Source organism: Falco punctatus (genome assembly GCF_963210335.1).
Source record: "Falco punctatus genome assembly, chromosome: 14".
Lineage (NCBI taxonomy): Eukaryota > Metazoa > Chordata > Aves > Falconiformes > Falconidae > Falco > Falco punctatus.
Genome location: NC_137594.1, coordinates 2,136,453 through 2,164,370, shown reverse-complemented (window position 1 = coordinate 2,164,370; position 27,918 = coordinate 2,136,453). Strand labels below are relative to the sequence as shown.

General features: G+C 51.1%; 1 protein-coding gene across 8 annotated transcripts in view; it reads right to left on the bottom strand.

Annotated features, from left to right (window-relative positions):
• Positions 1-27,918, bottom strand: part of ANKRD11 (ankyrin repeat domain containing 11) — a 159,731-nt gene that overhangs the window by 34,419 nt on the left and 97,394 nt on the right. For all 8 annotated transcript variants that reach the window (XM_080364843.1, XM_080364841.1, XM_080364849.1 and 5 more), the window contains one exon: positions 5,779-5,923. In XM_080364843.1, coding sequence (XP_080220969.1) covers positions 5,779-5,865 — 87 coding nt within the window. In that variant the 5' untranslated portion in view covers positions 5,866-5,923. The remainder of the gene's footprint in view (positions 1-5,778; positions 5,924-27,918) is intronic.

The following is a 27,918-nucleotide window of genomic DNA, read 5'->3' as shown; positions in this document are numbered from 1 at the left end:
TCTGCCTGCTCTCGCAGCACTGGGGCAGGATGCGGCGGAGCCCCCGGCACCCTGCAGTGGGATTTCCTACACTCCCAGCATTTTTTCCAGACACCACGTTTCACATTGAGAACTCCAACAAGAGGTCAATTGTGCTTAATACAAAAATTACATTTTTTTCATTGTTTGTTTACCTTTAAACAGATTTCAGCTGGAGCAAACCCATCACGTCATGTCCTCTGCTGCCCAAAAAGCACTCTGCCTCATGGGCAACCCAGCTCCAGGCATCGGCTGGCAGCACTGCTGCTCTTGCACCCCGCTTAAATGCAAACAACTGGTGACAGCTTGTTTAAAATATACCTTCTCTAAAATTCCCTTCATCTTTGGCTTTGGCCGCTGCGGCGCAACAGCCTAAACCTGCAGGTGCCAGGGGGCTGCAGTGCCTGCAAGCCAGGTCAGGCTGCTATGTTAATGCTGTGCGGGATCTCTGCACTTGGGAATAAGAAAAAGCGCCGACAGGTGAAAACGCAACTTATTCTAGAAAGTTCTGCAACGTTGTTAAAGACTCCATGTTGGAGGAGAGACAGAGCAGAGGAACTAGGCAAAAAGCCTTCCCAGGCAAGATGGTGAGCCCGGCATGGAGATGGAAACGGCTCTGTGAAACCCAGCATTGGGCACGCTCGGGCAATGCTTCGTTTGCATTCGTCCAAACGCTCAGAGCTGCCGATCCAGTCAGTTCAGCAAAACTAAATTACCGAGGAACGAAGGAAGCGGTGGCAGTCCCAGCACTGCTTTGAAGATTAATTTGTACAGTAGCATAATGATAACCTTTTATACTAATTGGAGCAAGGAAGATCCAAACTTTGCTCCCCCCTGGAAAGCAGCGACCCGCTGAGGATGCCTGCAGCAGTTGGCGTGAAACCATCGCAGAGAAATTAAGGCAGCTGGGAGAGTCATATTCCTGAAAGCAACGTGCATTTTCATGTTCTTATTTTAAGCTTTACTTCCCTAATTATTTCCAATTTGGTAATGAAGAATGTCGTCCTTTTTATGAGTAAAAGCTGTTTTCATTTTTAGGTCTTCTCATGTTTAAAGTAAGCTCAGACTCATCTGAAGTAGGTTTCACAAAAGGAACAAATCCAAATCAACTGACATTGCAGAGAAACTTGTACGAATGTCTGTGTGTAAGACAGGCTTGGGGCTCTCCAAGGCTGGGGCAGCTCTTGCCGAGAGTAAGAGAGGGAGTTTGGGGACTGGGGGTGCTGTTGAGAGCTCAGCAACAGAAACAAGTTCCCCTTTGTAGGCGTTACTAAAAGTTGCTTTGGCAAAGGGGAGACGGCAGACTGTGACTTCAGGAAAAATCCCCTACTGTCACTTTATGTTCTTAGTATGACTTACTACAGGAATAACTGAACCCACCTTGGGTTATGCTTGCTACAGCTAAAAGAAGCCTCACGAGTTGTTATCAGCTGTCGTGGTTTGGAGCACAAACCGATCATGAACTGGCCCGATGCGAGATGCTATGTCGGCATAAGCCATGCACGTGGTGTGTGGAGTGGAAGGGCTTAACTGGGTCTGCGCCAACTTCTCTTTAGGACAAAGATCTCTAATCAGTGAGCGAGACCCCGATATTGATCTGCTCAGGTCATTATGACACAGACAAATAAAAGCCACTTTTCACCTTCATGTAAAACTCCAGCTAGGTCAGATTACTGTCCAAACACTGGTATTCAGAGCAAAACCAAACACGTAGTTCTTTCCAAATGCAAGATTCTGCGAGGCAGAGCCACTTACAAACCCATGCGAAGAAATCCGTATTTCCAGCAGAGAAGCTAAGCAAGTCTCTAGCTTGCTTTACAGGATGGGCTGTGCATCTGCAGCCTGCTCCTCCCCTCTGTCCGCCCGAGTCGCACGCAGCAGGGCTGTGCGATCAGTGCCCGCACACAAACGCTGAACCGCTGCCTCTGCCCGCCCGCCGAGAGCTGCGCCAGAGCCGTGCTTGCGCTTCACACTGAAAAAACCTGACTCACGTCCCAGCCGCTTATGCAAAGACTTGCATTACCAGCGATGGAAATCCCCAAAGCCCTTTGTTCTCCAAAATGAGTTGAAAGTGTTTCAGGTTGCAATGCTAGTAAAAAGTAAGCAGCAACGAACAAAACCAGCACCGGCAGCCTGCGAGGAGAAACGCAAAAGGACCAAGGGCTCCAACGCCTGCATCCCCCGGGTGATGCCCCATGCCAAGCCAGCACACCAAACTCCTGCCGTGGGCAAAACAACCCACGCTGCAAAAAGCAAATACTGCAAGAGCAGGAGTTTCCCTGCTCGAACAGTGACAGCAGCATGTAATTTCCCGAACGGGTCTCTGCCCGTTGCAGAGGGAGAGAAGTGGCAGGAGTAGTTCTCACCCAGCATCACAAAAAAGGGATGGACACAATTTTACCCCGAGAGCACAGTGAACATTCTGGAAAGTGAACCCTGGTATTCCCTAAATCTGGGTCCCTTGTATCCATTCCAAAACCAGAGGACAACACATAAAGTTTCAAAAAGTCTGAATTTGTGTCATTATCAATGCTGCAACAAAACACTGGAAGTATGGAGTCAACTGGGACCGAAGTCCCATTCCTGTATGCCTCAGGCATTGAGGTTTGTAAGAAATGTTACCCTGCAATGACTACAGGCTGCTCATCTTCACTGGAACGTCACTGAGTCACCCAGTGCTCCTGCACATTTCACGCTTTGGCGAGTGACTCTGTGCTGGACACAGAGCCCAGCGCCTGTCCATACTGTGCTGGAAAGCCCTAACAGCCCGGTAAGTTTCAAGAAGAATCAAGAACTAAGGACTATGTTTGCTTTTCTGAAATTGGGGAGAAAAGGAAGGAGAAAAAGCAAAAGCTTCTTTTAACCTCCGCTAGCTCCTACAAGCAAAAACCGGTGGTCAAACATCGTTCTGCTTGGCATTCAGTTCAATCACTGCAGCAAAAATACAATTTAAACTGCACAAGTGGGAGCATTTCCTCATAAAGAGACAAATCCTCTGCCGCAGCCTCTGAGCACACGGTGTAACCACGCAGCAAGCGGTCCCAGGCACATCAGGAAATGGTTTCGACAACTGATATAATTCTTGCTGTGGTGCTCTGCACAGCCTAAGTCGTGAGTAATCTGCTCCTGGTATGGGGATCTGTGGATCTACACCAGAAAGGAGAATTATTCATATATGGCATGCTTATTTTTACAAAATCCTTCAGTCAGAACTCAAGCAGAAGGAGCCTGCGGGGCTGTCGAGCGCCCGCCCCGGGCAGGCTGTGCGCAGCCATATAAGGCTGCCAGGGCCCGACCGGCTGCCCCGCTGCCTCCGCTAACCCCGGGAGAAACTGCTCCTTGCTCCACAGCAGCAAAGCAGATGGACCATCTCATGTTGTTGGCCACGGAGGGCAACAGAGACACAGCCTCTGAAGCACTTCACTCTCGTTGCTCGAGCGACATCTCACTAGTTAATACGTCCCTCCCATGGAAGGGCAGGGAGCAGAGAGCCAGGAGGAGTTCCCTCTTACAGTGAGCTCTACAACTGAAAGAGAGCGGCTCACACCCTCTTCCACCAAGCAGGAGCCCTGTGCAGAAAGGGCAGCCTCCCCCAGAGCCTGGCTGTACCGTGCTCAAATGCAGAACTCACGTGTTTCCTGCAGCACTCAGCCCACCGCAACACCAGGGCCGAGGAGCACCCTGCACCCCGCACCCCCACCTGCCTTCAGTGCTACAGCTTCGGAGCCCAAGCACATGAAGCCTGTTCAACGCTAGAAGTGTGGATACCAAGGTCGCACTGAGAGGAAAACACTCAAGTGGCGATGCAGCTATAGCTTTGCTGCGCTCTCCCCGTGCACCATCGCCAGCAGCCTCGGTGGGTGTGGGTCCCTCTGCGTGGCACGGCCGGGGCTCTGCCGCAGCCGCTCTGCCTTCCCTAGCCAGCCTCCGCCAGCAAGCCTGTGCCAAGGTGCAGGCTCGGGCCTTTGGAGTGTTGACAAGGGCAAGATAAATTAAAAGCAGAGGCTTGCTTGACAGGCAGGTACGACGCTGTCTGGAAGGAGGAGGTCTAACGCCCGAGTGCTTTCAACCTGAGTCACTGCTCCAGCTCCCACTTCAGAGTTAACTTGAACAGGGTGAATCGCTGCGCCGTGTCCTTCGGCCACCTAGGCTGGATCTCAGCTCCATCCCCGGAGCACAAGAGCCTTCTCCATTGAGAAGGCCCGAATTAAGCAGGCAGAAAGGCTCTTCCCCATCCTTACTCAATACCGCTCTCCACAGGTCTGCGCCGATGCCTCTGAATGGGAAGCATAAAATCATTTGTGTCCTAGTTATTTAGCCAGCGGGAGATAACTCCAGTTCCCGGCGTCCCTAGCACTGCTCAACAAACCTGCTCTGTAAATAACATGCAGCCTTTAAGCTACCGTGAGTGGATGAAATAAAATGGGAGCTGATTCATATTATAACTGATCCTCTCCCCCCTGAAGCACCTGCGCCAACATTAAGCTTCTTACGCAGCGCAGACAAAACCCCGTATTTACATATCCTGCGCTGCTGGGCTCAGCCTCATTTGCCAGGGTAAATGCTGACATCTTCCCCATGTAACAGGGCAGCTGTTTCACCTCCAACGCCCCTGCTCCCAGTTTTTACCCCCCTCCCAGGAGCCCCATGCTGTGCCCAGCAAAGTGCCCGCACAGAGGCGATGCTCCTGCTCTGGACTTGCGCATGCATGGCCAACAGAAAGGGGAAGGGGGCAGGTGCTACCAGCGTGCCGGATAATCAAATTTCTGCCTGGGATTTTCCCATCGGTTATTTGTCATTTTCCTCATTTTGGCAATAATATGACCTCAGTCATAAGAGGAGTTACTGTCATCAGTGCGGGTGGGATGGCAGGGGAAGTGACAGAGCAAGAGACACAGCATCGCTGGTGCTTGCAAAGCTCGGCTTCAGCTCCCGGGGCCTGGCAGAAACTCCTGGGGGAATGCTGAGAAACTGGAGCAAGGAGATCAAAGGGAAGTGGATGATAGTTGTTTCCTTGGCAGAATACAGCAGATGCAGGTTTTAATTTATATTTAAAGGTGACATTCGTACACAGCATTCTGCACAACTATTTACTGGAAACTACCAATACTGAGAAGGATGAAAAAAAGCTGAATGAGAGGAAGCAGAGCTAAAGCCTGGAGCAAAACAAGAACTTGGGAACGAAGAGGAAAAGTATGAACTTATTTATCCTTGAACTCAGATTTCATCTCAGTAACCTCACCTCAAGCCCAGTCAAAACCTAAACACCTCAAATAAAACCACAGAAACAGTAATTTCAGCAGAGCAGCTCACATGCCGAGTCCTGGTCAGGCCACGCTCAGACTTCTGGGTGAAGCAAGACCAGCCGAGTCTGACACCGGCACAGCATTTGCAGCCAGAGGAGGAGAAACTCCTCCCTCGCACAGCACGCAATCGCGCAATCGCTGCATTTGGTCCTTCCGTGGCTTAGTGCACAGAAGCTTACAAATGCACAGTACTTGCAAGAGAATCTTGCAGAGCATCCCCCCATGGCTCGGCCGGGTCGGGCCTACACAGTGGCAGCACTTCCTGGGAAGTACTGCGGCCACTGAGAAATGAAGTGGACCGCATCAGCTGGCAGAGAGCCAATACGCTGATTTGATTCTGATAGTAACAGCCCATGGCAACCTCTTGCCACATGAAATACAGCCATGGCTTGAAAAGACATCAGGCATAAGAGGCAGCATCCCTAAAGGAAGGTAAGCGAACCAAACGTGCTACCTTTTTCCCCGTTTGTTTCTCCACCATGTCGTTGCTGAGAGAGAAATCTTCTGGCTGTGGTGTTTTAGAACACCCACCCTTGGGCATCGTTCTGCCTTCCTTACTTGATCTTCATTTATGCTGCCATCGCCTCATCATCAACCGTCTGTTTAGAGAGAGGAAAAAAGAAGTTAGACATCTCAAAAGGATCTTTCCACTGGGGGGAAAAAAGGCAAGACACTTCCCATGGGGATAAACTCCCACCGAGCCCTTGAACGGCAACACCAGGATGGCTGAGCGCCTCTGAATGCCGCACACCGCAGATGAGAGCGGGCAAAACCACTGCTGGCTTCTGCCACCTTCCAAATGAGAAGCGAGCTGGGACCTGCAGCTGCAGACACGACTTGTTTGATGTGCAAGGGATAGCCTAAAACAGATCATGCCCAAACAGAGAGCAATATCCCTCCTGTTCTTCACCCACAGCATCACTCCAAGCCTACAAAAAGTTTCTTGCAGGTACAGCTCTGTCCAGAGTACAGGGACACGGGGATGGACCTCCCAGGTGCATGTCTGGGGCAGGGACACCCCTGACCCTCCAGTTTGTCACACAGAATTTCCAGATGCTCGCAGGACCAATACACACTTCGCCCAATTACAAAATCTATTTATAAAATGCACTTTTTGAACATGTCTCCATTATGAGACGAGACCAGAAATTGCCAAGGGGGTCACAGTGTTCCCGGCACAGTTTGTCACAGGCTCCTCACCCTGGCACCAGTGCTGCTGCCATACCTTGGCTTAGGTAAGACAATTTGGAGAATAACAAAGCGCTCCCTGCTCCTGCCATGTGTTGCCTGGTTACAGGGCTGAAAAGACAACTGACTTCTGAAATACAGCGAAGCATGAGCTGCAACAGGGATCAGAAATACTGGCTGAAGCCAAGGCAGGCGAGGCCTTTTTAGGTGAACAAAAATATCTCCTCTCCCGAGACCAGAGGCTAAAAAGCATCCGTGCAACAGTATATCTCCAAGAAGTGACCCACATCAATCCCTACAGCAAAGGTCTCGTCGTACTTACGCTGAAACAGCATAAACAGGCACCATTTGAAAATGCTTTCCCCAGCTAATTGCCACCTGACAACACTACACATTGCACCCATTAACTTCTTATAATAGCGGCTGGGTTTCTGCAGAGCTACAATTGCAGGAAATTGTCCAGGAACAAAGTCATGCAGCGCTCCATCACAAGATGGGAATTCTGTGGGCGGGGAGAGTGAAAGAAAACAGGAGAGGAGAGGAGCCAACCCCTCCCGCATGCTCAGGGCCGGGGGACGAAGCAGCGTGGACCTTGAACCGCATTCCTGGGCAGCACCAGGAAAGCCCAGCACCATCTCACTGGGTGCTGGGTCCCTGCACCTGCGGCGGCCGGGGCAGGAGAGGGGGTTAAGGGCTGGAGGAACACTAGCATGGTGCTTTCATCAGCCTCGTATTTTAGAAGCTCTCTGGAAATCCCTTCATAATTTAAATGTTTCATTTGTGCTTCAGAGCCCTTTGGGTTGGGTTGGGTTTGGTGTTTTTTGGTTTTTTTTTTTTTTTTTTTTTAAAAAAGTGATTCAGAGGTCCCAGCCCAGCCCCGCAGCAGCACAAACTCCTAGACCAAGGCACTCGGCACAGACAGTGCTGAGACATCCCGGAGCTGGCATTTTCAGCAGGAAACGTGCTTTCCAAGGTGGCTAATCCTCCGCCCCAGCTCCTTTGCCTGTGCTATGGGATGGTGGTCACCCGTGTTTTGTAACAAAGGCTCCAAGGATTGAGACCTCTTCATGTCTCCCTGCTCGACGCAAGGACAGCCATGGTGCTGAGTTTTGGGACCCCCAACCAGAAGTCACCAGCCCTTTTCCTTTTAGATGCACGAGCAGGAAAGGACCTGAACTGGCAAAGACAAAAGCAGGCTGATCAGCCCCCCTCCTCATCACTGCAGCTGGGAAGCAAAAACAGCAGGGAAAGTGCAGAAAATTCAGCATACCAACCCAGCATGTCCATAAAGAGAGAATGGAAAAAGAAAATCTTCTGTTAGAGCATGGGAACCAACTACAGAAATCTGTGTCTCCAAATTTCTGCTCTTCATCACTTGAAGGGCCTGCAGCCCAAGACAAGTGCCAAAGTTCAAGCACCACAAGGGCTGACTGAAAACAGCACCTTAAAAAGGCAGCTCAGCCGTCCTCGGGCACGCCGGGTGCCGGCAGAGAGAGGCTGGAGCTCGCAAAACCTGAAGGCAAGAGTGAGCGGCTCTGGCCCCTGTGCTGCCGCACACCCAACCAGGGGCTCGGTGGCTAAAGAGACATCACGTATCACAGCAGCAAGGCTCTCCTGGCGCCGGTGATACTCCACCAAAAGCACTGCTCCGGAGCCCGAGGCGTTCCCTCAGTGTTGCACATCTATGGGGGTCCCAGATGCTGCAACTGCTTCCTCTAGAAGCAGCTCCAGCCATTTACAGCCTCAAGAACATCACTGTTCATCATCACTGATGACCATCAGCCATCGTTAATCGATTTGTAAAGTTTAAGAATTTTTTCCCTTCAGTTTCACCTACTGGTGCTCATTAAGGTGCAGATAAAGGAGAAACCAGCAAGTGCCTGAGCACATGCCTGTGAGGAGCAGGACTGGGCAGGAGCACTGCATCTGTACGGAGGACACACAGTCTGCACACACCTGAACAGATTCCCTTCAATATTCACTGCAAATCTAAGAAGTGGCAATTCAGATGATGTGCAGGGCAATGGAAATTTGCACTCGGGAAAGGATATTAAAAACAAGCAGCTTCACTTAACACCAGTGATGAGCGCAGGGACCAGCACGGCTGGGACCAGGGCACACTCCGCTCCTGACCACAAACAGCCAAAAATTAAACCCCACGTTGTTTCCAGCGCCTCGCTACAACTGTTTCATGGCCTGCACGCTGTCAATTTATTCTCGAAAAAATTCTGCCCACTCCTGATGCCTTTGTGGCTGTTTGTAACCGGGGTAGGTACCTATTCACGTGGAGCTTCAAAAACCTGTTTAACTGAGAAAAGGCCAGACGGATGCCAGATTAATTCTGCACCCCTTCTGTTCATCTAGCTGACTCATTACACTTGGAAAGCTGGCTGCCTCTCCATGTAAACAGAGCACTGGCCTGTTTAACAGCTTGGAGGGAGTATTACATTTGCACAACAATTACCAACAAGGCTCACACAGTCTTCGTTTCATTTTTAAGCACGGTCTAATAAGAGTCAGAAGGGAGGTACAAATTCCCGGTTTGGAAGAGCTATCCCCAGCTTGCGGGAGCGACGGCAAAGCATTTCAAAGTCGCAAATCTAGGGCTGCAGAATTACGATTTGGCTTCAATCCCTCCTAATCTGGGAGCTGGACAAGTCGCCCCCTTTCCACCACACCCCTCTCAACCTCACCTCCTTACCAAGAGACAATCATCACCCTTCCTATTTTGTAAACAATTAACTAAGCTCCTTGAACTAAATGATTACATGTCTGCTGCACAATAAGAAGTGGGAGACCGAGTGAGCTCAACAGAATATAATCCCTCGTACTTCTCCAGGAAAACAAAGGAGCTGTTTACCTCTGGCCAGCAGCCAGCCCCAGCTGCGCACGCCGCCGTCCCCTGCACCCAGCCCCTCGCCCGGCCAGCAGCACCCTCCCGCAGCCGGCCAGGCCGGGTCCCACGCCGGGTCCCACGCCGGGTCCCCTGGGGAAGCAGCTGTGGACAGGGGACTCAGCCCTGGGGCTCGGCCAGCCCGGCCGTGGCAGCTCTCGCCGGTTTGGGACAGCCAGCTCCAGCCAGCGGCCCCACGTGCCCGCGGGGAAGGCCACTGCGGTCCCAGCCGCCGGAGCATGGCACACACGACTTTGCCTGCAGGGAGAAAGCTGGAAAAACTGACACGACACCCAGCCCAGCGGGAGATGGGCTGCCCTGTGGCCCTTCCTGGGCTGGGGACCCTCCTGGCCGCTGCCTCCCCCCCACGGCAGGGGCTGGCAGATGGGGGTTCACAGCATCCCCAAGCACCCTCCTGGAGGGTGGAGAAACGGGACTGTGGGGGCACGGCCAGGAGCGGGGCTGGAGCTGTGCGTCCGGGAACAGCGGGGCTCTGCAGAGCCAGTCTGGCCGAGCACACACGATCCCCTCCTCTCCCCTCGCCGGGGCGAGGAACCAGTTGAAAATGGTTTTTATTCCGCCCATGGCATGCCAAGGCGAAGCCACACACTAAGACCAAACATTTCTGTGGAGGACCTCAAAAGGCAATGGTCCCAAAAGGGATGGGAAGGGAAGGGAAGGGGGGGTCATCTGTCCCCCCAAGCTGCAGGAGGAGGAGGAGGAGAGCACTGCTGGCTCCATGCTCAGCCCATCAGGCCGTCTGGGCAGCTGGGAGGCAGCACAGGACCAGTCACACCAGTTAGCCAGGACCAGGCTCCCAGTGAAGGCCATGGGCAAATCAGGACAGGCACAGGGATGGCCAGAGCCCACGCAGCCCCAGCCAGCCGACGCCAACATCGTGCCTGATGGGGGAGATTCCCCACCGTTAACAAACCCAGCGGGGACCCCGTGTGCATCCAAACCTCTATCCCTACCTCTCCTGCCTTCACGGGCACAGAGAGCAGCATCCACGTCTGTGACAACAGAAAATGCAAAAAACGCTGAAGTCCTCAAATGCTTTCAGACGTATATCCAAGGTGGAGCGCCAGCTTTCCCTGGCTCTGCCTGCACCACAGGCTGCCCACCCCGTCCCTCCAAGCCTGCCCTCCCGCAGGTCCCTGCACAGCCTCTCACCCCGCTGCGAGCACACCAGCCGGGCTCCTGCCATCTCTATCTGAAGCCACAACAAATTAGCACATGCCCAAGATCTGTGCATCGGAGCCTGCCCATACCCTGCAGCCTGGAGTAAAGAAGATTGTGCAGACTTCCTTAAATGCCAGACAATAAGAAAAAAGCTGGCTGGAGGCTCTTACCCCTTACAAAAAACTCCAGTACAAGGATGGCAATTAGAGGCACAGACGTTATTTGCACAAATTCAACACATTTGTTTGGTCTGAAAAATTTGGAATATGAACAAGCCCCACCAAAACACGAAAAATTTTAAACCTCAGGCTCCTTTTGAGGACTCTGTCCAGAAAAAGAGGTGTCTTTAAATCTCTGAATATTGCCTTAAAATAACAACTCACACAGATCGCATCCAAAATTTGACACCCTCCCTCTCCCCAGCACCGGAAAGTACAGGAAATAAAACAAAAGTTCAAGTCTTTCAACATGCTGAACTGTGTCCTTCTCCATCAGCCTGCTGGTACCTTCACCGAGATGTTCGTCAGCCCTGCAAAGACCATCTCCCAGCCATGCAGTAGCACAGCACCTGCTGAGTCCGCACCAAAAATCATGGTGTGTATCACTAACAGGCTGCACGTTCAAAAAAGACACCATCACAGCCTCCACCCAGCACTGCCCACCTGCATCCTGTTCAGTGCTGGTTTACCAACATGCTCCCAGCACCAAAGACAGGCTCTTCACCGTGTTTTCCTTTACCTGTTAGGCCTACACAACTCACGACTAGTGCCTAAAACTGCTTGTGAGCACCGATGGGACATGCACTTTGGGGAACAAGGAACAATTGTTCTTTGTGCTCCAGCTTGGCTCTGGGAGAGTAAAGTCCGTCTTTTTCCACCATCGGTACATAAGCCCGAGAGCACAGCGGGAGGCCTGCAAGCCAGCAGTGCAAACACAGGTGTGTTTCATTCAGCAGCCTTACAATGGGTAATCACAAAGATTAGCTATTAATAAGATAGTGCAGCACGAGGTGCTAATTCTTACAGCCATTATCCAAGACAAGGGAAATTGAGAGATCTCCACATTTCCCTGCTCTGAACCCAGCCGGCTGGAAAGCACACTTGCCTGATGTCACATCTGGGGTTACCCCAGTTTCCCAGCTCCATCATGCCCTCACCTTCGACTCAACATCTTCCCTCTTTACCCTGGGGAACTTGCTTTCTTTTTATTCCTGACTTTTGAAGAGGAATATTGGTCCTTAGGATGAAACATCTTTCTTCACCTTTTTTCATGGATTCTCTCCTGTTCTCAAAATCAGTACCTGGTCCCCACAATAACTTTCCTTTCTTCCACCTTTCTCAAATATTTATTTCGCCTTAACCCACACAGTGTTTCCTGACCACCTGATGTGCCTCTAATGACTCACACCTGGATGGACTGGCTTGGGGCTCAGGCAAAGCTTCGTTGGTTTCTGAAATATGCCCCAGCCAAGTACACTCAGCAACATGAACTAAAGCAGCTATTGGTATTTCAATGACTTGTAAACAGATGCCCCTTCCTGGTGTTTCTTAGGACCTGCAGAAAACAACGCAATGGAGAAGCTCAGCCTGCTGAGCAGTTTGTGCACACAGATGTGCACTTATATCTTCAAGGACCGTGGTCAAGATGATGCTCAGGACCTCACCAGCTGCTGTGAACATCCAGCTCCTCAATGGTTCTCCAGCCATGACTTGTTATATGAAACCATCCCTGCTAATGGGTTAAATTTAAACTGCTACCCTACACATAACCTGCCAGTGTCAGTTCCTGCCCAGCATCAGAAGACCGGGCACTGGTCTCAAATTCCGACAACTCTGAAGTTTTTCTGCTCCATTCAGTGTTATTATCTAACAAGATTATATTTGGAAATTTATGACCAACTACCCTGTGATTCAGAATACTCCAGCTGGGACCGTTCTTGGGATACACTAAGTCTGAAAAGCGAGCCCTGACAGTACCCTGCAACCACGAGCAACCACTCTGCCTGTGTGGTTTCTCCGGGAGCAGTTTTTCCCACAAACTCTTCCCTCAATTACCTATATGCAGCTGCCTCTTGATATTGCTACATTTCTGGATGCCACTGATTATCTGGTTTCTGGCCAAGGTTACAAAACTGTTGTTTCAGTCAGTTCTCTGAGCTGTGGTTTGGGAGTGGGATCAGCTGCGATGAGGAAAACTTCAGAGCGGCTGGTGCGTTGCAGGGAGGCTGGAGCAGTGTGTGGCCCTGCCACACCACCATTAGTCAGAGTGGAAGAGCCGATTACGACGCCATGCCCTCTCAGAACGATTGCAGGATGGCTCCAGATCACCGGCTCAGACCAAAACCTGCTGGAGAGGGAAGACTTTGCACTTGGCCCATCTCCTCTCTGCTTCGCACAGAAACCCACTGGGCTTCAACCAGGTAAGAGCTGTAACCACATCTGCCACACAATCACCTACTGGACTTCTTGCACATCAACCTCCTTAAAAGAGGGATGAACTCCACTCGGATATTCCCACTGCTGCTGTATATGGGAGGAAAAATATTTCCCTAATTTACATCCCAAGGACTTACAGAAAGCAATACTGTGCACCTACAGTGATCGGCAATGCTAACTTTAAGCAGACTGCACACCATATTGCATGTCACATGCATTTAAGAGGAGAAAACGCAGCCCAAACCATCCTGCACACAGAAAACAGGGGGAAAATTTCCTGTTTTCTGTGTGCAGGATGGTTTGGAAAAAGAAAAAGACCCTGATGGCCTGAGAGGTACGAGGAGTGCAAAGCCCATACCTGCAGCTCACCATGACGCAAGCGGGGCGAACCTCCACAGCACACACGGTGCACCAACATGCCGAGAGCCTGTCCTGAAGGTCCCACCAGCAGGGAAAGATGGGGATCCCCCAGAGCTGTATTATTCTGGCAAAATCTAAACAACACAAATCTGCACAATCTGCTCTGTTCCCAGGACGGTTTGGGGAGCCAGGCTCTGCCCCCTCCCCGTGCCTGGCAGGGTGCTATGGCTGTGGCTTGCTCTGCTGAACTGCAGCTCGAGGGGTTCATGAGCATTCGCCAAGCCCCAAAAACGAGCTGGGCCCGATTTTCAAGATGGAGAAACATGTCAGTGCAGACAAATTCCCGACCATCACTATCCTTGATTTGATGCCGACTAAATCACAGTGAACCAAAGGGCAACAGATGAAGCAGCAGCGAGCGACGGTGCCCTGGCAGCGAGCTGCGTCACCTACCCCACTGTCCCGGTGGCAGCCCGGGGACCCAGGCGTGATAGGCTGGCAGGGTCTGCTGGCACACACTGCTCCGTCCTCGGCCGGACTGCTCTGCATTCCCCACCTGCGTGTTTTCCATCTTCCCATTCCTGGCACTAGTGACTTGTCCCAAGGGGAGGCTGCGGGGTGAACACCATTCCTACAGAAAGCTCATGTTAGCTCCTGTGAGCCCCATCTGCTGCTTAGCGGCAGAGAAGGCTCAGGAAGGTATCAGAAAGAAGAATGCATTTGTGCTTGTTTTTGGCCATCTAAGTTCACACAGGTGTCTCTGTTACGTGGCTAAATCACCAATAACTTTGTGCCTTGTTTCCCTCCAGGAACTCGGTATCTGCACTGACGTAATGCAGCTGGGCTGGGGCGCAGCAGGCGGATTTTAGCAGTGAACCGAGACTCAGTCCTGTGAGTTTGAGCTGCTTTAATGAAATAGAAACTACATATTACTAGTGTGTATCTCTGTATATACATATGTACATGCACACACATGCAAAAACACAAACACATCTAATGTATGTGCACACCGCAGTAAAACCCCAAACAAGGCTCCTGCTCCGGTCCTGTCCAATTTTCTGTGTTCCATGCTTCATTACGTACAAGTCTAAGACAAAGACCAACTTCTACTACAAAGAAACCTACATGACTTAAGCCCTTAAACCCCAGAGGAGACAATGACCAAGCACGTTTTCATTACATAAGAAAGAAACCAAAAATATTTTGTAAAAGGTGCCACAGCCATTGCAACAGGATCCTTCCAGTCGAGGAGACCCTCAGCTCAGAGCTCTGCTACAACCAGCCTCACGCAGCACGGGCTCTGCAGTCACCAGCTACACCCTAACAAAAGCTCTGCTCGACCCTTGGCGGATTTGAACAAATGCTTCAGGATGTCTGTGTTTAAACTCGTGTTCAGTCCACGATGTTGCAACAGCCAAGTAACATCATCTCCCAGCTGTGAGCATGAAAGACCATAATCATCTCAGCAAAACATTTCTCTTCCTCCCCGTTCTTGCACAATTCTTCCCAGGTTCCCTCTCCCCATCTCTGCATCCTGATGCAAACTGCAAAGCTTCCTTCAAGCACAGGAACTTCAGGAGTATTTCGGTGACTTTCGCAGCAAGGACCAGGCAACAGAACAAACCTCACACATAACCACTTTCCAGACAGGGGCCCTGAAGGCATCAGGCTTTACGGAAAAAGCAAACACAGAACTTCACTGATTTACTCTTATTTGGGTCTGCAAACACAGGAGTTTTGTTTTGGCTGTCTGCCTCTCTCCTTTCCAACTGAGGCCAGTGGGCTCGAGATCGATGTTTTATCCATATACAAAACACTTTGCAGCAAAACTGGTATTTGTTTGCCATACTACTGGCAGCTTTTAAACAACAGGGCAAGAACTGAACAGAGATGGACATAAAAAAACAGTTGCACAGAACCAGAAAACCCCAGAACCCTGAAGTGTTATTCCAGTAGAGAAGGGAAGACAGCAAAACCTTGGATGCTCTGATTTTCCAGACTAACCAGAAGACTCCAGTTACACAGGGCTCACATCAGAAGTACCACATCAGCCTCCCAAACCTTCTATTAACACATTTCTCAAAGTTTTATTCACACACAGGCACACACACCTGATACTGGAAACACACAGCAAGGTAATACCCCCTGACCTAGTGCTGGCAAGAACCTGCCTTCAAGCGGAGAGGTGGAGCCGGTGAGCTGGCGGACCCCTCCAACTGACGCTGCCAGGCCACCGCTCCGGCTTCACGCATGGGACTTCTGCTTCCCCTAAACCCCCAAACGCCATGGTAGCAGATGCACATCCTGAGAATACCCAAGGTGCCTAAGCCATGTTCTGCTCTGAAGGAGTTTCCTTCTCTACTAACAAGCCCAGGGCCCTGAGCAGGCAGACCTCCCACCTTCAGCGCTTGCAGGCATCACTGTCCACCACGAGGTGCAGCAGCCAAATCCACCACCACAGCCAAAACCCAGCGCAGGACAATGCATCAAAGCTGCAAATCTGCTGTGCTCCCAGCAAAACACCAAGCTCATGTGACATTCTCCCTCAAGATATGGAAAAGACTGATTCATAGCTCACATTAAACTGGGAAGCCTGTAAGCATGCAAGGAACTTGGTGGGGGAAATATAGTCTAGCCCATGTAAAGTTTCAATGTTCTGCCAGGGCAGCACCCGGGCAGGGAAGCTTTTCTTACAAACACACCACACCTCATGGAGCAAGCACAGCACAAAGCCAACGCCAGGCAACCACCGGGCTACGGAGGGGGAAAGGCTTTTGCCAGTTTCAAAGGTCTGTGCTGCAGTGCAGGCAGGGAGGGAAGGGGGAGCGAGCGCTAGGGAAGGTCTGCTGCACACATTTCTGGCCTGCAGGGCAGCCACACACACACACGGTGCTGCTCTCCAAGCTGGCTCCATGCACAGTTTTGAACTGCTAATGCTTCCTCCCAGCCACCGCCGCTCCCCCTCCCAGCAAAACTGTCACCACGCTTTTTGTACTACTTAAAACGATGCTGCGGCTCCCTGAGCCCCGACACACTGATACGGACAGCAGATTTCCCAGATTATTGCAGCCCGAGCTGGAAGTAGAGCTCTGTCTGTAGCTGTGCGTCTGCTGATGACAGACCACCACCACGCTGCTATTTAACAAGCTGTACAACAGGAAAAAAGCTTGCTGTGGCTTCTGTGGGGCTCTGCGCGCTGCAGCCAACGCGGAAAAAACAAAGCATTGAGTTTCTCCAAGCAAACCACATGCCCTCCGCTGCCGGCTGCCAGGCATACGGGGAGAAGCACCTTGCCTGCTACCTTCGTCACTTCTGCTCGCCTTGTTTCAGAAGCCAAATTCCCTGGCCGCTTTTCCTGTTCCTGGTCCAACAAGCGGTGCCTCCGCTGCTGCGGGTGCCGGCAGGGTCCCTGCCCACGGCCGCACCGGTGCCAGGAGGCTCATACCTGGCTCAGCACGCTGCCCAGGACCCCAGCTGTAAGCACGTAAGAACAAAGTGGCCATCCTCTTCCAGGGGATGGCAGGGAAGGTTTGGGCACAACACAACCCTGCTGCTGGCTTGCGAAGAATCAAACCAAGGTTCATTCTGCAGCTCTCCTGTCTTCTTCCTCTGTCTCCATCTCTCAAATTACAGTGCTTTCGAAGGTGACCTACTGTACATAAAGACATAGGAATGCATTTACCAAAAAGGGGATATTCTTGTATTCAATTTTCTCTACAAAGCTATTGTTGAATGTGTCATCAGAGCAGGAGTGATGGAAAGCTGTAAAAAAGGGCCTGCTTTAACAGATCGTTTCTGTAAGGGCATGGGCCTCCACCCTTCGAAAAAAATTGAGAGCCTCTCCTGACTTTGAGCCTAATTAAGTTACACGTACACGAGGCCTCTTGTAAGACAATTTGTTATAAAGCTACTGCTTAAACACTCGCCGAAAACTGAGCCAAGTTGAGACTATCTGGAGCTGCATTTCAGCAGCTGACCGGCCACGTGCCATGTTGGGAAGCGTGAGGCTCTGCAGATGTCCCACCACCACCGCACATCCTCACCGTGGCTCGCCCAGGAGCCCGAGCATCTCTAAAAAGGCAATACGCCGACAAAACGTATGTGTGGCAAGTTGGGGGGGGGGGGGGGAACCCCAACAACTAGATTCTCTGCCGCCTCCTTGTCTTCCTTAAAAAAGAAAGGTCTGTCTCCCAGCTGCGTCCTGGATTCGCCCACCTCCCCCAGGCTGAGGAGCCCAACGTGACAACATGGCACTCGGCAGTAAAATTTGGAAAAGGGAAGGATCAAAGTCAGGCTTATTGACCCCAGGGGAAAAAACCCAGAAACCAGCAGCGAAAGGTAGTCTCTGCCCAAAGAGCAGCCCAAAGTCAGTCTGCAAACAGATTAAAATAACACATTAAGGGGCCTGTAGAGCCAAGCCTTGGAGCATAAATCATTAAGATACAGGTAGGAATGGTACGACCAGAGCAGTACTATTTATACTTGGTCCCCCAGGTCTGCACCAGGCAGACGTGGCTGGCACCTGGCAGACCGCACACGTGCTCTCAGCAGGATCACAGCAGGCAAAGGAGACATTTGGTTCTCCCGGTAACACTGCACCAGGCACCACACCACCTGTGAACAACAGCCTTGAGAGGCGAGCACAACCAGCTTCTGTCTCCGTGATCTGAGGACTAAACCTTCTCAAAATCCAGGACGCAACCCTGGGCTGTATGGCAGTACCAGCCCAGCGCACGGCCACACCGAGCCCACTCCCACCCGTGCCAGGATGCAGATGCCCACCAGGGTGCTGACAGGGCTCAGCCCCAGCGGGTCTCAAGGGCAGGACAGGAGTGTCAGGCTTGGACAGTCTTGGTGCTTCACGCTCCTGGCTTGGTCCCTTACTGCACGTACCTGTGCGGTGAATTAGGGCGCAGAAAATGGCTCAGCCAGGTCTACACCTGCAAACTGCTTTTACCCCGCAGCCAAGCACAGAGGCGAGGGGGACAGAAAACACCCAGAGCTGCAGTGCCCACCCTCTGCACGGTGAAGCCCTGCCACCCCCCCAGAGCTTCCCGCAGACCATGCAGCCTTGTCAGCTGCCCTGCAGAGCCTGGCCAGCACTGAGGACCACTGCCCAGCGCTCCCAGAGAACGCCGTGGCTTGCATACCACAAACCCCGAGCTGGAGGGTACGGGACTCATTACTTAAAGACAAGGGTATAGTATGGTATCTGAATTCACCGGCAGGCTCCTCTGCTGTGCCTGAGTGCCAGTACCGTGAGCTCCACAATCTGCAGGAGCAACGCTGGAATTTCAGGGCTTCGTTTGGCTGTTTACCTGCTTAACTGATTGGCATCAGCAGAGTTAAACGCTCTGCATTGGGAAGGGGTTTTACAGCCTGCATGCTCCACGCTGGCTTTGGAGAGAGCATTTCTCATGGCTGGGTACATCCCATCTCCCCTCCGAGCTCTGTTTACCCACGATAGCAGCCTGCTGCCCCGGCTGTGCAAACACTGGCCCCGGGAGCTGCTGGCACCCGCACAGTATCGTGGCAACGTGGCTGAAGCCAGCTTTGCAAACTCACAAAGTGTGCAAATTAATTTCATTATCCGCTCTTGCACATCATGAGGAGGGAAAACAAATAACCTGCCTGAAAGTACATTCTAGTAATTATTAACACGGCGTAAGTTAACCCCAGGGGAGTGGGAGGAAGGACTGGCCGGAGAGGAGAGCCTGGCACTTGCCTGTTTGCTAGAGCACACAGCATGTCAGTACTTTTTAAATACAAAATCCGGACTTACGATGAATTCTGTTCCCTGTTTAGTCCAAGGTTTCTTCATTTACTTGGCTGAACCTACATATTCTCCCAAACATTTACCAAGTAAAGCTGACCGTTCAAATATTTCACTAGCTAAGCTCTTCACTTCCATTTGCTTTCGCTTTGACATCTCTCTTCCCCCCAGAAACGCTCCGGAGTCACCCACCCTTTGGCAGAGCTGTCAGGATTGTACACGAAACCTTCTTTGGTGATGACTAAAGCCCAGGTATGTAGTGAGAGTTCTGCTTGCTATTTTACTTTAGATTAAAAAACATCCTTCAGCTTAGCTGCGATGCTGGTCTGTACCAGTAATCCCCCTCCCCCACACACAGGAGAGCAAAAACTGAGATTTAATACCCTACAGCACACAATAATTTAATCCAGTGCTCTATGTCTGGATTACACGACCCCTTTCCCATAAGGACAGGCACAAAACCAACGCTGTAGCAAAATGTGTTTATGGAGCTGGAATTTTTGCTTGTGGAATTCATGTAATTATTTTAATTCCTAGAAATCCTTGTAGCTCCTGTATCACCCTTGACAAAATGGCTATAGATGATAATGAACCCACAGTTCTACCACAACTGAAAGTACTCCTGAACACTGCCGAGAAGAGACCCCCCTGCCCGCTCCAGACGCCTTCCCACAACAGGACACTTGGAAAATACCTTCCAAGCTACCCAGTTTGGAGGAATTGTTTCATCGTGGAAAACTGGGGGGATCTCAGGTTGGAGGAGAGCTTAGTAGACCATTACAAACCTACAGCAGGGCTGTGGCAGAGCTCCAGCAAATCTTACAGCATTATTAGTAAGCCATTAAGAGGCACTGTCAAGACAGATAGGCATTAAGATTACTTTACAAGGCAGTTGTCAAGGATTTCAGGATGCACCGGTTGCTGCAGCAAGCAGCTCAGTTTTCACTTTAAAAACGACTGTTGTGTGAGCATTTTTTTCTAAGGGAACTTGCAGTAATAAGCCGAGATGTTTTTCAAGGTAGCTAACGCAGTCACATTTTAAAACCCTGCCTGGCACCAGGACGAAGCGCCTGCACGCATCATGCACTGGGGTTTGAACTGAATTAGTCAGAGCCTGGTCTGGACAGGGTTCCTGTACAAACCTGCTCCCACTGGAGCGTTCAGCCAGAGCAGACACAGCCCCGGGACGGAGCAGCCTGATCCAGCAGCGCAGATACACGCCACAGTCGAAAGCCTGAGACGGGCTCTTCTGTGCCCTGCCCCGGTGCAGGCTCCTGCCCCACCGGGCTGCTCGGTGCTGCTGGAGAGGCAATCACCAAAGCACCTCAGTCCGTACGCTCCGGTCCTCCCTGCCCTTGTCTTTGTTTTTGGAAGGAAAGCGCAGGCTGCATAGCTACAATACTTGAAATGAACTCCCCAATGGTTCTAAAAGCTTTTTACTCGCCATGTTTTTGAGAATATCAATATAAATAGAACCGCACAGAAATTCTTTCATGTTCTTCTGATGGCTGGCGGGCTTGGTGCGCTGCTCTGCGAGTCAGATTACCCTGAACAGCTCGGGAGCGCAGTGACCTTCAAAGACTTCCCCAGCCTTCCTTCTCCTCCCACTCCAGCAGAGACCACTGGAGAGCGAGGAGAAGCAGCAGCTTCAGACGGGACCTACACGATCCATTTGTATCACATCACCGTATCTCACTGCCCGTCTATGTAGGTAGAGATTTCCACTGACCGAACCCAAAGGCATTTTCACATCCCCACCTATGCCCAACCTGTTTCTGTATGATCCATACACTGTAACAACCTATTTTCACTAAGTTAAGTAAAAGTGCAAGGATTTGAAGCCAAGCCCATTCCTTTGGCTCTAACCTTTCTGGGTTTGTGGGGTTTTTTTTCCTCCTTTTTCTCTCTCCTGAGCCTCAGACCTCCCGTAAGATTTCCCATTTACAGCTTCGCACTTCCCCACCTTGCTGGACCCTTAAGCCGCCACATGATTTTACAGGAACAGCTATAAGCAGCACATTTAATTCAGCTTGACTTTCCTCGTGCCCCCTGCTTTTTTTTTTTTTTTTAAATGAGCAGTACAGCTTTCCATAGTCTGTCAATGTGGAATCAAAGATCACCCACAATCCCATTCCCACTTTCTCCCATTTTAAAGGCACACTAAACATTTCACAGAGCACAGAGGGAAGACCCTTATGCCATGAAGAGGACAATTTTCTGATTTTCTAATGTTAGAAAACACCTGTTTCTACTTTTGATGGGCCATAATATATTGTCCATAAGTGTGTGTGCCTGCAGGGAACACTGCCAGTCTGGAGCTGGAAGCAGGCTCTCCCAGCTGGCTTGCCACTGCCATGCTGGATGGAAAGGGGTCTGTCCGCTGGGTCAGGGGACCTCACCCGGGCTGGTTTTCTCTCCCATCCTTACGTCTTTTGCACCTGCGGCACATGACTCCAGTCTTCAGCTGAGTTTTGCCCTCACTGTAGTGCAAGTTAAACACGCTGCTGCTGCTGTCAGCCCAAGGGTGTGAGTCACAACCAAGCCTGCATATGAAGCAATTTGCTTAAAATTCAAAGGAAAATGTTAACACCTCAGCACTGTATGGGTAAAGTCTATCTCTACCCCATCACTCCAAACTGCAGCGGCTAATCAGCTGGGGTCGGTGTGCCCTGAGCCACCAGAGACCGAACGGCTGGAGCCAGGAAACACCTGCCCGTGCCCAGCAGCTCCCACAGCCCAGACGGCAGCGCACCAGGGGGCTTCACCGACTGGTGTTCCCCCCAAACCCACCTTCTATACAACAGCAGCAAGGGAAACATTTCGCCCAAGACACAAACAGCAAGGAAAGCTCTCAAGGGCGATTAGCCCACCACATGCTCTGGAATGCAGCTCCTTCCCAAGTGGCCAGGGCAGCTCAGGTTCGGAAGGACAGCTGAACGTAGCCCCTGTGGAGAAATTATTCCTGGCTACATTTTATAAAAAATGGTATTATTTGTCTGTTTTAGCAAGCCCTAAAACTCTTTGCTACCCTTAACATTTTTTGATTCTGAGTTCCATAGGATTGACATTTTTTTCAGTGCTAAATTCTCCCATACAATAAAAGGCAAACAATTTAAATTTAAAATTTACAGGTTACCCTGTAAATCTACGTCACAGAACGGTTTGGGTCGGAAGGGACTTTAAAGACCATCTAGTCCCCCCCCTGCCACCGGCAGGGACACCTGCCACAGCCCAGGCTGCCCCCAGCCCCGTCCAGCCTGGCCTGGGACACTGCCAGGGATGGGGCACCCACAGCTGCTCCGGGCAGCCTGGGCCAGCGCCTCGCCGCCCTCACGGGGAAGAATTTCTTCCTCATCTCGAATCTAAATCTACCCTTTTTTTTTTTTTTTTTTAAACCGTTACCCCTTGTCTTATCACTACAGGCCCTGCTAAAAAGTCTGTCCCCATCTTTCTTACGACCCCCCTCTAAGTCCATTAAGAAGCCTTAAGAACTTCAAAAAACCAATCTTACTGCAGAGTTAAGTTTGCTGATCAGGGTGAGTGGCCGTTACACAAGAACACAGGCTGCAAACACCATCATGACACCCAGTAAAGGTCAGACCCACATTATTTACTTATTCATTTGTGATGAGGACACGTCCCAAGCCATCTCTCATTCATCTCCTTTAAATGCACATGACTCCTCCAGCCTCCTGTCCCCCTCTGCGCTTCTATGGAGTCACTGCCTGGGAACCTCACTGATATTAAATTCCAACAGCAACGCTGCAAGTTTTCAATATGCTTTTCAGCCTTTCTAATGACTTGCTATCACGTTTTCTTAAAAATTATCTGCTTTCCAGCGAAATAGTGGTTTACACTGCTTTTCGTGAAACATCGCCATGGTTTCTTCCTGCTTTCCATCAGCCATTCCAATGCTCACTACCAAGTAGATCAAGGAATTTATCTTATCCAGTTTTAAACCACTTTTTGCAATTTTTTACACCCAGTTCTGCTGCCAGCCTGGTATCCCTCTGACGTGGGCAGCAGCCGGGGGGCAGCTGCCTGTGTCACAGCCAGAACAGAAAGCCACTGCGAACATCCGGGCAGCAGTTCCCTGAACTGTGTCCTGAATTAACGCCAAATCAATAGGCATTTGGGTGACCGAAACCGCTGTCACTGCTGCCTGCCTCTGATCGACTCAGCCCCACGCCACAGCGGGCGCTCACGGCTTCGCTCACTGAGTGCTGCTTTTGCCAGAATTGCTGGCTGAAGCCACCTTCGCTTCCCCTGCCGCCTGTCATCTCATTCCATCAGGAGCAATCGCTTTCAGGGCCATGCCGTGAGCTGAATCACGGAACCTGCCTGGGCTGAAAAATCCCTCTGCAGTGGAGTTCCTCTGGATGGCATCAGCTCCTGGACTTGTTCTTCTTGGCAGCTGGAGAGGCAGAATGGTGATGGCACCACCTCTACACAGCCCCGAGACCCTCCTGTACTCCCAGGCTTGGCACCCGGACACCATCACAGTGCTGATGCTCACAAGAGCTGCAGCTCAGTAAGGTAGCTCAGTGTGGCTGGACTCGAGGGCCAGGTCTCCAACCTACACTGCCTGGCTAATTTGCCACTTGACAGAGGTCAAACAAACCTTCACAGAAAATAGCACGAGTGACAAGACTCCTTAAGGCCAGACTTCAGCTACAACTGCCTTAAATGCCAGTCGCTAACAAACCAATCCAGTGGTACTCCACCACAGGCTGCTGCACCATGCCAGGAGCCACCAGGGATGGACCTCTGGAGCCTCCTGTCCCAGCCACGGCACCCGTTGTGTTCCAGACCCTTCCGCAGGCCAGCCCGGGCAGCGGAACGGCCTCTTGTGCCTCCTGGCACGTTGGATCACACAGTCTGGCTATGCCAGGACTACATCACTTGGCGGCCACCTCCCAGTGCTGAAGGGGACGGGCCCAATTCATTTCAGTTTCTATAAACCCTTTCACCTTGGAGCCTCATGACTGAAACTGAGAGATTAAAACCAGCTTTTGCAACACAAAGCGTTAATTGTTTACTTTAGGTACCAACCGGAGGGTGTAAGGACAAACCGTGTGTTTCCTGATCTTGCTGGGTTTTTTTACAAGCAACAGTAGGTCTCTGCCACCTCGGGCAGCCCTCGCTTCACCCCCAGTCCTCTCTGGCAGATGCTTGGACCATCACCAGGTTGTTCCCGCAACCTCCACACCTTTCTGGGCCCAGAGGTTCACTAATGCCACTGACTCCCAGCTCTCCGCGGCCAGATTATCCAGGCTGAGATTATCTGCGGCGCAGAGGCGAGCCAGCTCAGGGCTGTTAGCCGGGATGCGGCACTGCACCAGCGCGGCCACGCTGCTCCGGAGCCGGTTCTGACACAGCACCCAGAGAGCTGCTTCCATGTCACACCCGGCCTCAGCCAATACATCCCACAGGGCCGAGCTGCTGCACACAGCGCCCATGCGCCTGCCCCGTGGGAGCTGACAGCACGGCCGACGGGCACGCCAGCAGCTCCCACGGCACAGGGACGGGCACGCCAGCAGCTCCCACGGCACAGGGACGTTGCATGAGATACAAGCTCCACGCTGCAGCACCAGGTGCCACACTGTGCCGGGACGCACCGGGTCTGCACAGGCACTGACCCTGGCAGAAGCAATGCTTTACCACTGCATGAGCCCAGGCAGGGCTCCTAGGCTGCGCCTACGCCATGCATCCAGCACATCCCATGATACTGGGTTCTATGGGATATTTTGGTATTGGATTTACAGCAAAATGTGGCTACGCTGCCCTCTGCTAGGATGAATGACAGCGAATTAAATTAATCTGGTATCCTCCTCTGGACCACAGCTTAACCTTTGGATGAACAAACCAATTCTGCCTGGCTAGAACCACGCATTTATCTAGTGAGGATGTATCACGCTGTAGCCCCTATGTGTAGCACCATGCTCCTCCATTAGCCTTTTTTCCCCTATTTCTGCAAGGATTTATCTGAGTCCCTGTTCCCCACTTTCTGATGGATTAATTTACTCTGCCATTAGATCAAAAGGTGTTATATCAAAGGAACAAATGGAGAACCATACACCGCTTTCACAAAAGATACAGGTATTTCCCAGTGCATCAGAGCTTTGTTCCAGGCTCTCTACGATGACGCTTTGCAAAGGTTGCTATAAAATCTGGGATTTTATGCTTGCTTCACGCACAGCCTCTGCTTACAGCTCCTCTGGTAAAAGCTCCAGCAAATTCCTCTAACATGCCATGCTGTCCTGCTACAGCAATGCAGAAACACCAGCCAAACACTCTCTCAAGGCCTGGCTATCACTGAACAGCAACGGTTTCTTACGCAGGCAGGTCTGTGAGCTGGCTTTGGGCGACAAGAGCACCACCACACTCACAAAACGACAGGGAGCATGGTGCACAGATGCCAGGAAAGCCTGGCAGAGGATCCTGACCTTTCTGCTTCTCCCTGAGCTGCCTCAGTTTGGACCTTGGGATGATTCCGTCTCCTCAACCACTGCCACCAAACAGCTGCAGATCCTCTGCCAGGCTTTCCCCCTGCTCAGGCACAATTACTTTGTTGGTTATAGACTGGGAAACTTCATGTTCCAGCCCGCTGGATTTGTGCAGGCCAGTCCAAAGAACTCCTTATTTTCTTTCACTTTACACTACGCAGCTCTATTGCCAGAAGAGCATTTAAAAGCCGTTAATAACTACAGGCTGGGACAAAACAACGCTGTTATCGCTCCATCAAACAAAACCTCTGCCATGTAGCTGCTGTTTGTGCCGGTCAGTAACAAGGGCCAACATGCATGGCCTAAAAGAATATATGAAAGGTTGCAAAAATAATCTGCTGCAGGTTAATGCTTACCTGCAGCTCTTAGGAAGATGAGCAATATTGCACATAAAGGCACCGGTACTGTGCGGTGCCGGGGTGGTGAGCCAGGCTTTTCTCAACCTTTTGCTCTCCCCATCAGCCAGCACTGCACTGTCCCCCTGCTCCAGCAGTCCACACAGATGTAGGAGGCAAGGACCAACCATTATTTGTAGTGGTTTTACTTCAAAAAGGACAGGCAAAAATAGCTGTGGACATCACACAGAGCTGGTCTCCATCTACCACGATTTTTGCAGATGCTCCACTCTTGTGAACGGGGAATTTTTTCTTGCTTTCTAAAAACTGATTCAGGAACACATCTATTTTAGCACTGAAATGTGCAGGACGGTCTGGCTGTGCAGAAGGAACAACTCAGCACTTTGCAGGAGTGGTACATGCAGCACACAGACACCAAGCAAAACGCATTGATTAGGATGGGGCTTTGCATACTAATTTACATTATAACTGTTCCACCCCCATTGTATCAGGGCCGGTGAATGGAGGCATTGTCTCAGGGCAGAGCATTCTTCATACCAAGCCCCTGCAAATGGGAGCCCTGGTGCTACCTAATAACAAAAACAAAATCTCAGCAGAAGTCCATTAGCATCCAAAGGGCAGGAGCCTGAATGCATCAGAAGAATTCTTTGAAAAGTAAGAGTGAAACGAATGTAATAAAATGCTACTATTAAGTGATACTCATTGTCCAAATTAAACCATCAGAAGCAAAGACCTTGACTCTCAAAATGTATTCAGCACAGCACATGCTGCAGAGCCCGGGAACAAGGCTATTACCGATTTTAAACCCTGGACTTGTCCCAAGTATGGATTACTTGATTTCTTCATGAGCACTTGATCACACGGCACTATATTTGGATTCCCAGAATAAAAGCTCAAATCTTCAGGCGGGTGTGCGTGGCTACACCCCTCCCACACACATGCAAATCCCCACTTGCACCCAGACCACAGGAGATGATGTCTGTAGGCCAGGAACTGCAGGAGCTATTAAATGCCCCAACACGGGAGCAGGCTGAAGACTAGAAGAGAGCCCAGCACTCTTCAAAGCAGTGAGGCTGAAAGCAAGACAGAAGACTTTTCTAGAAACAGCAAAAAAAGTGCAATATTTCCCTCTTTCTGCAGATGTTGGCAGCATGACCGGCCCAGCAGCGCTGGTAAGTGCAGACCTTCCCACTCGAGGAATGCTTGCGCTGCTCCAAAGCAGGGGAGAAACCACAGACTTCTCCACTACACAGAACACATGATGCCACGCAATGCCATTTTGGAGTCATGAGTTGGTTTGCTGGTTTGTTTATTTAAGGTACAATTCCTAAAACTCTTACATACTAAGATAAAACCTCGGCTATCTGTTGCTTCTTTAGCTTTTCGATGGCCATCACAGATCAAGAGCTGCCAGGAGGGTCCGAGCAGCAGCCTTGAACTTCAGAGCCAGATGAGCGAGAAGCTGACCCGGGAAGCCGCTCTCGTAGCTGTGCCGCAGCCGGCCGCCCTCACCGGGGGTCTTGCGCTCTGAAGCAGCTGAATCAAACCAAAGGGACAGGACAGTGCTTCCCCTGCTCCCAAAGCTAGCCCAGAAAACTGTCCTCCTGGGTTTCAAAACCTACTAAGCTCCTTGTCTGCAAACCTACCACCCAGCTGCCTTCTCCTTTTCCCAGAGTAGCCGGTGGTTAATTCACATGCCAGGTGTACCTGGGGCTCCCCCCCACCTGCCTGCTGGACCTTTGCTGCTTCAATCCTCTTTTTACCCCTTAGCTCATCACTGAGCCCCAGACTGCTATGGGGATGAAGCACAACGCGCTCCCACACACCTGCAATGCTGTGAGGAGCAACAGGCAAGCCAGCAACTCGTGCTACAATAACCCACCTCAACGCACCGTTTAAAA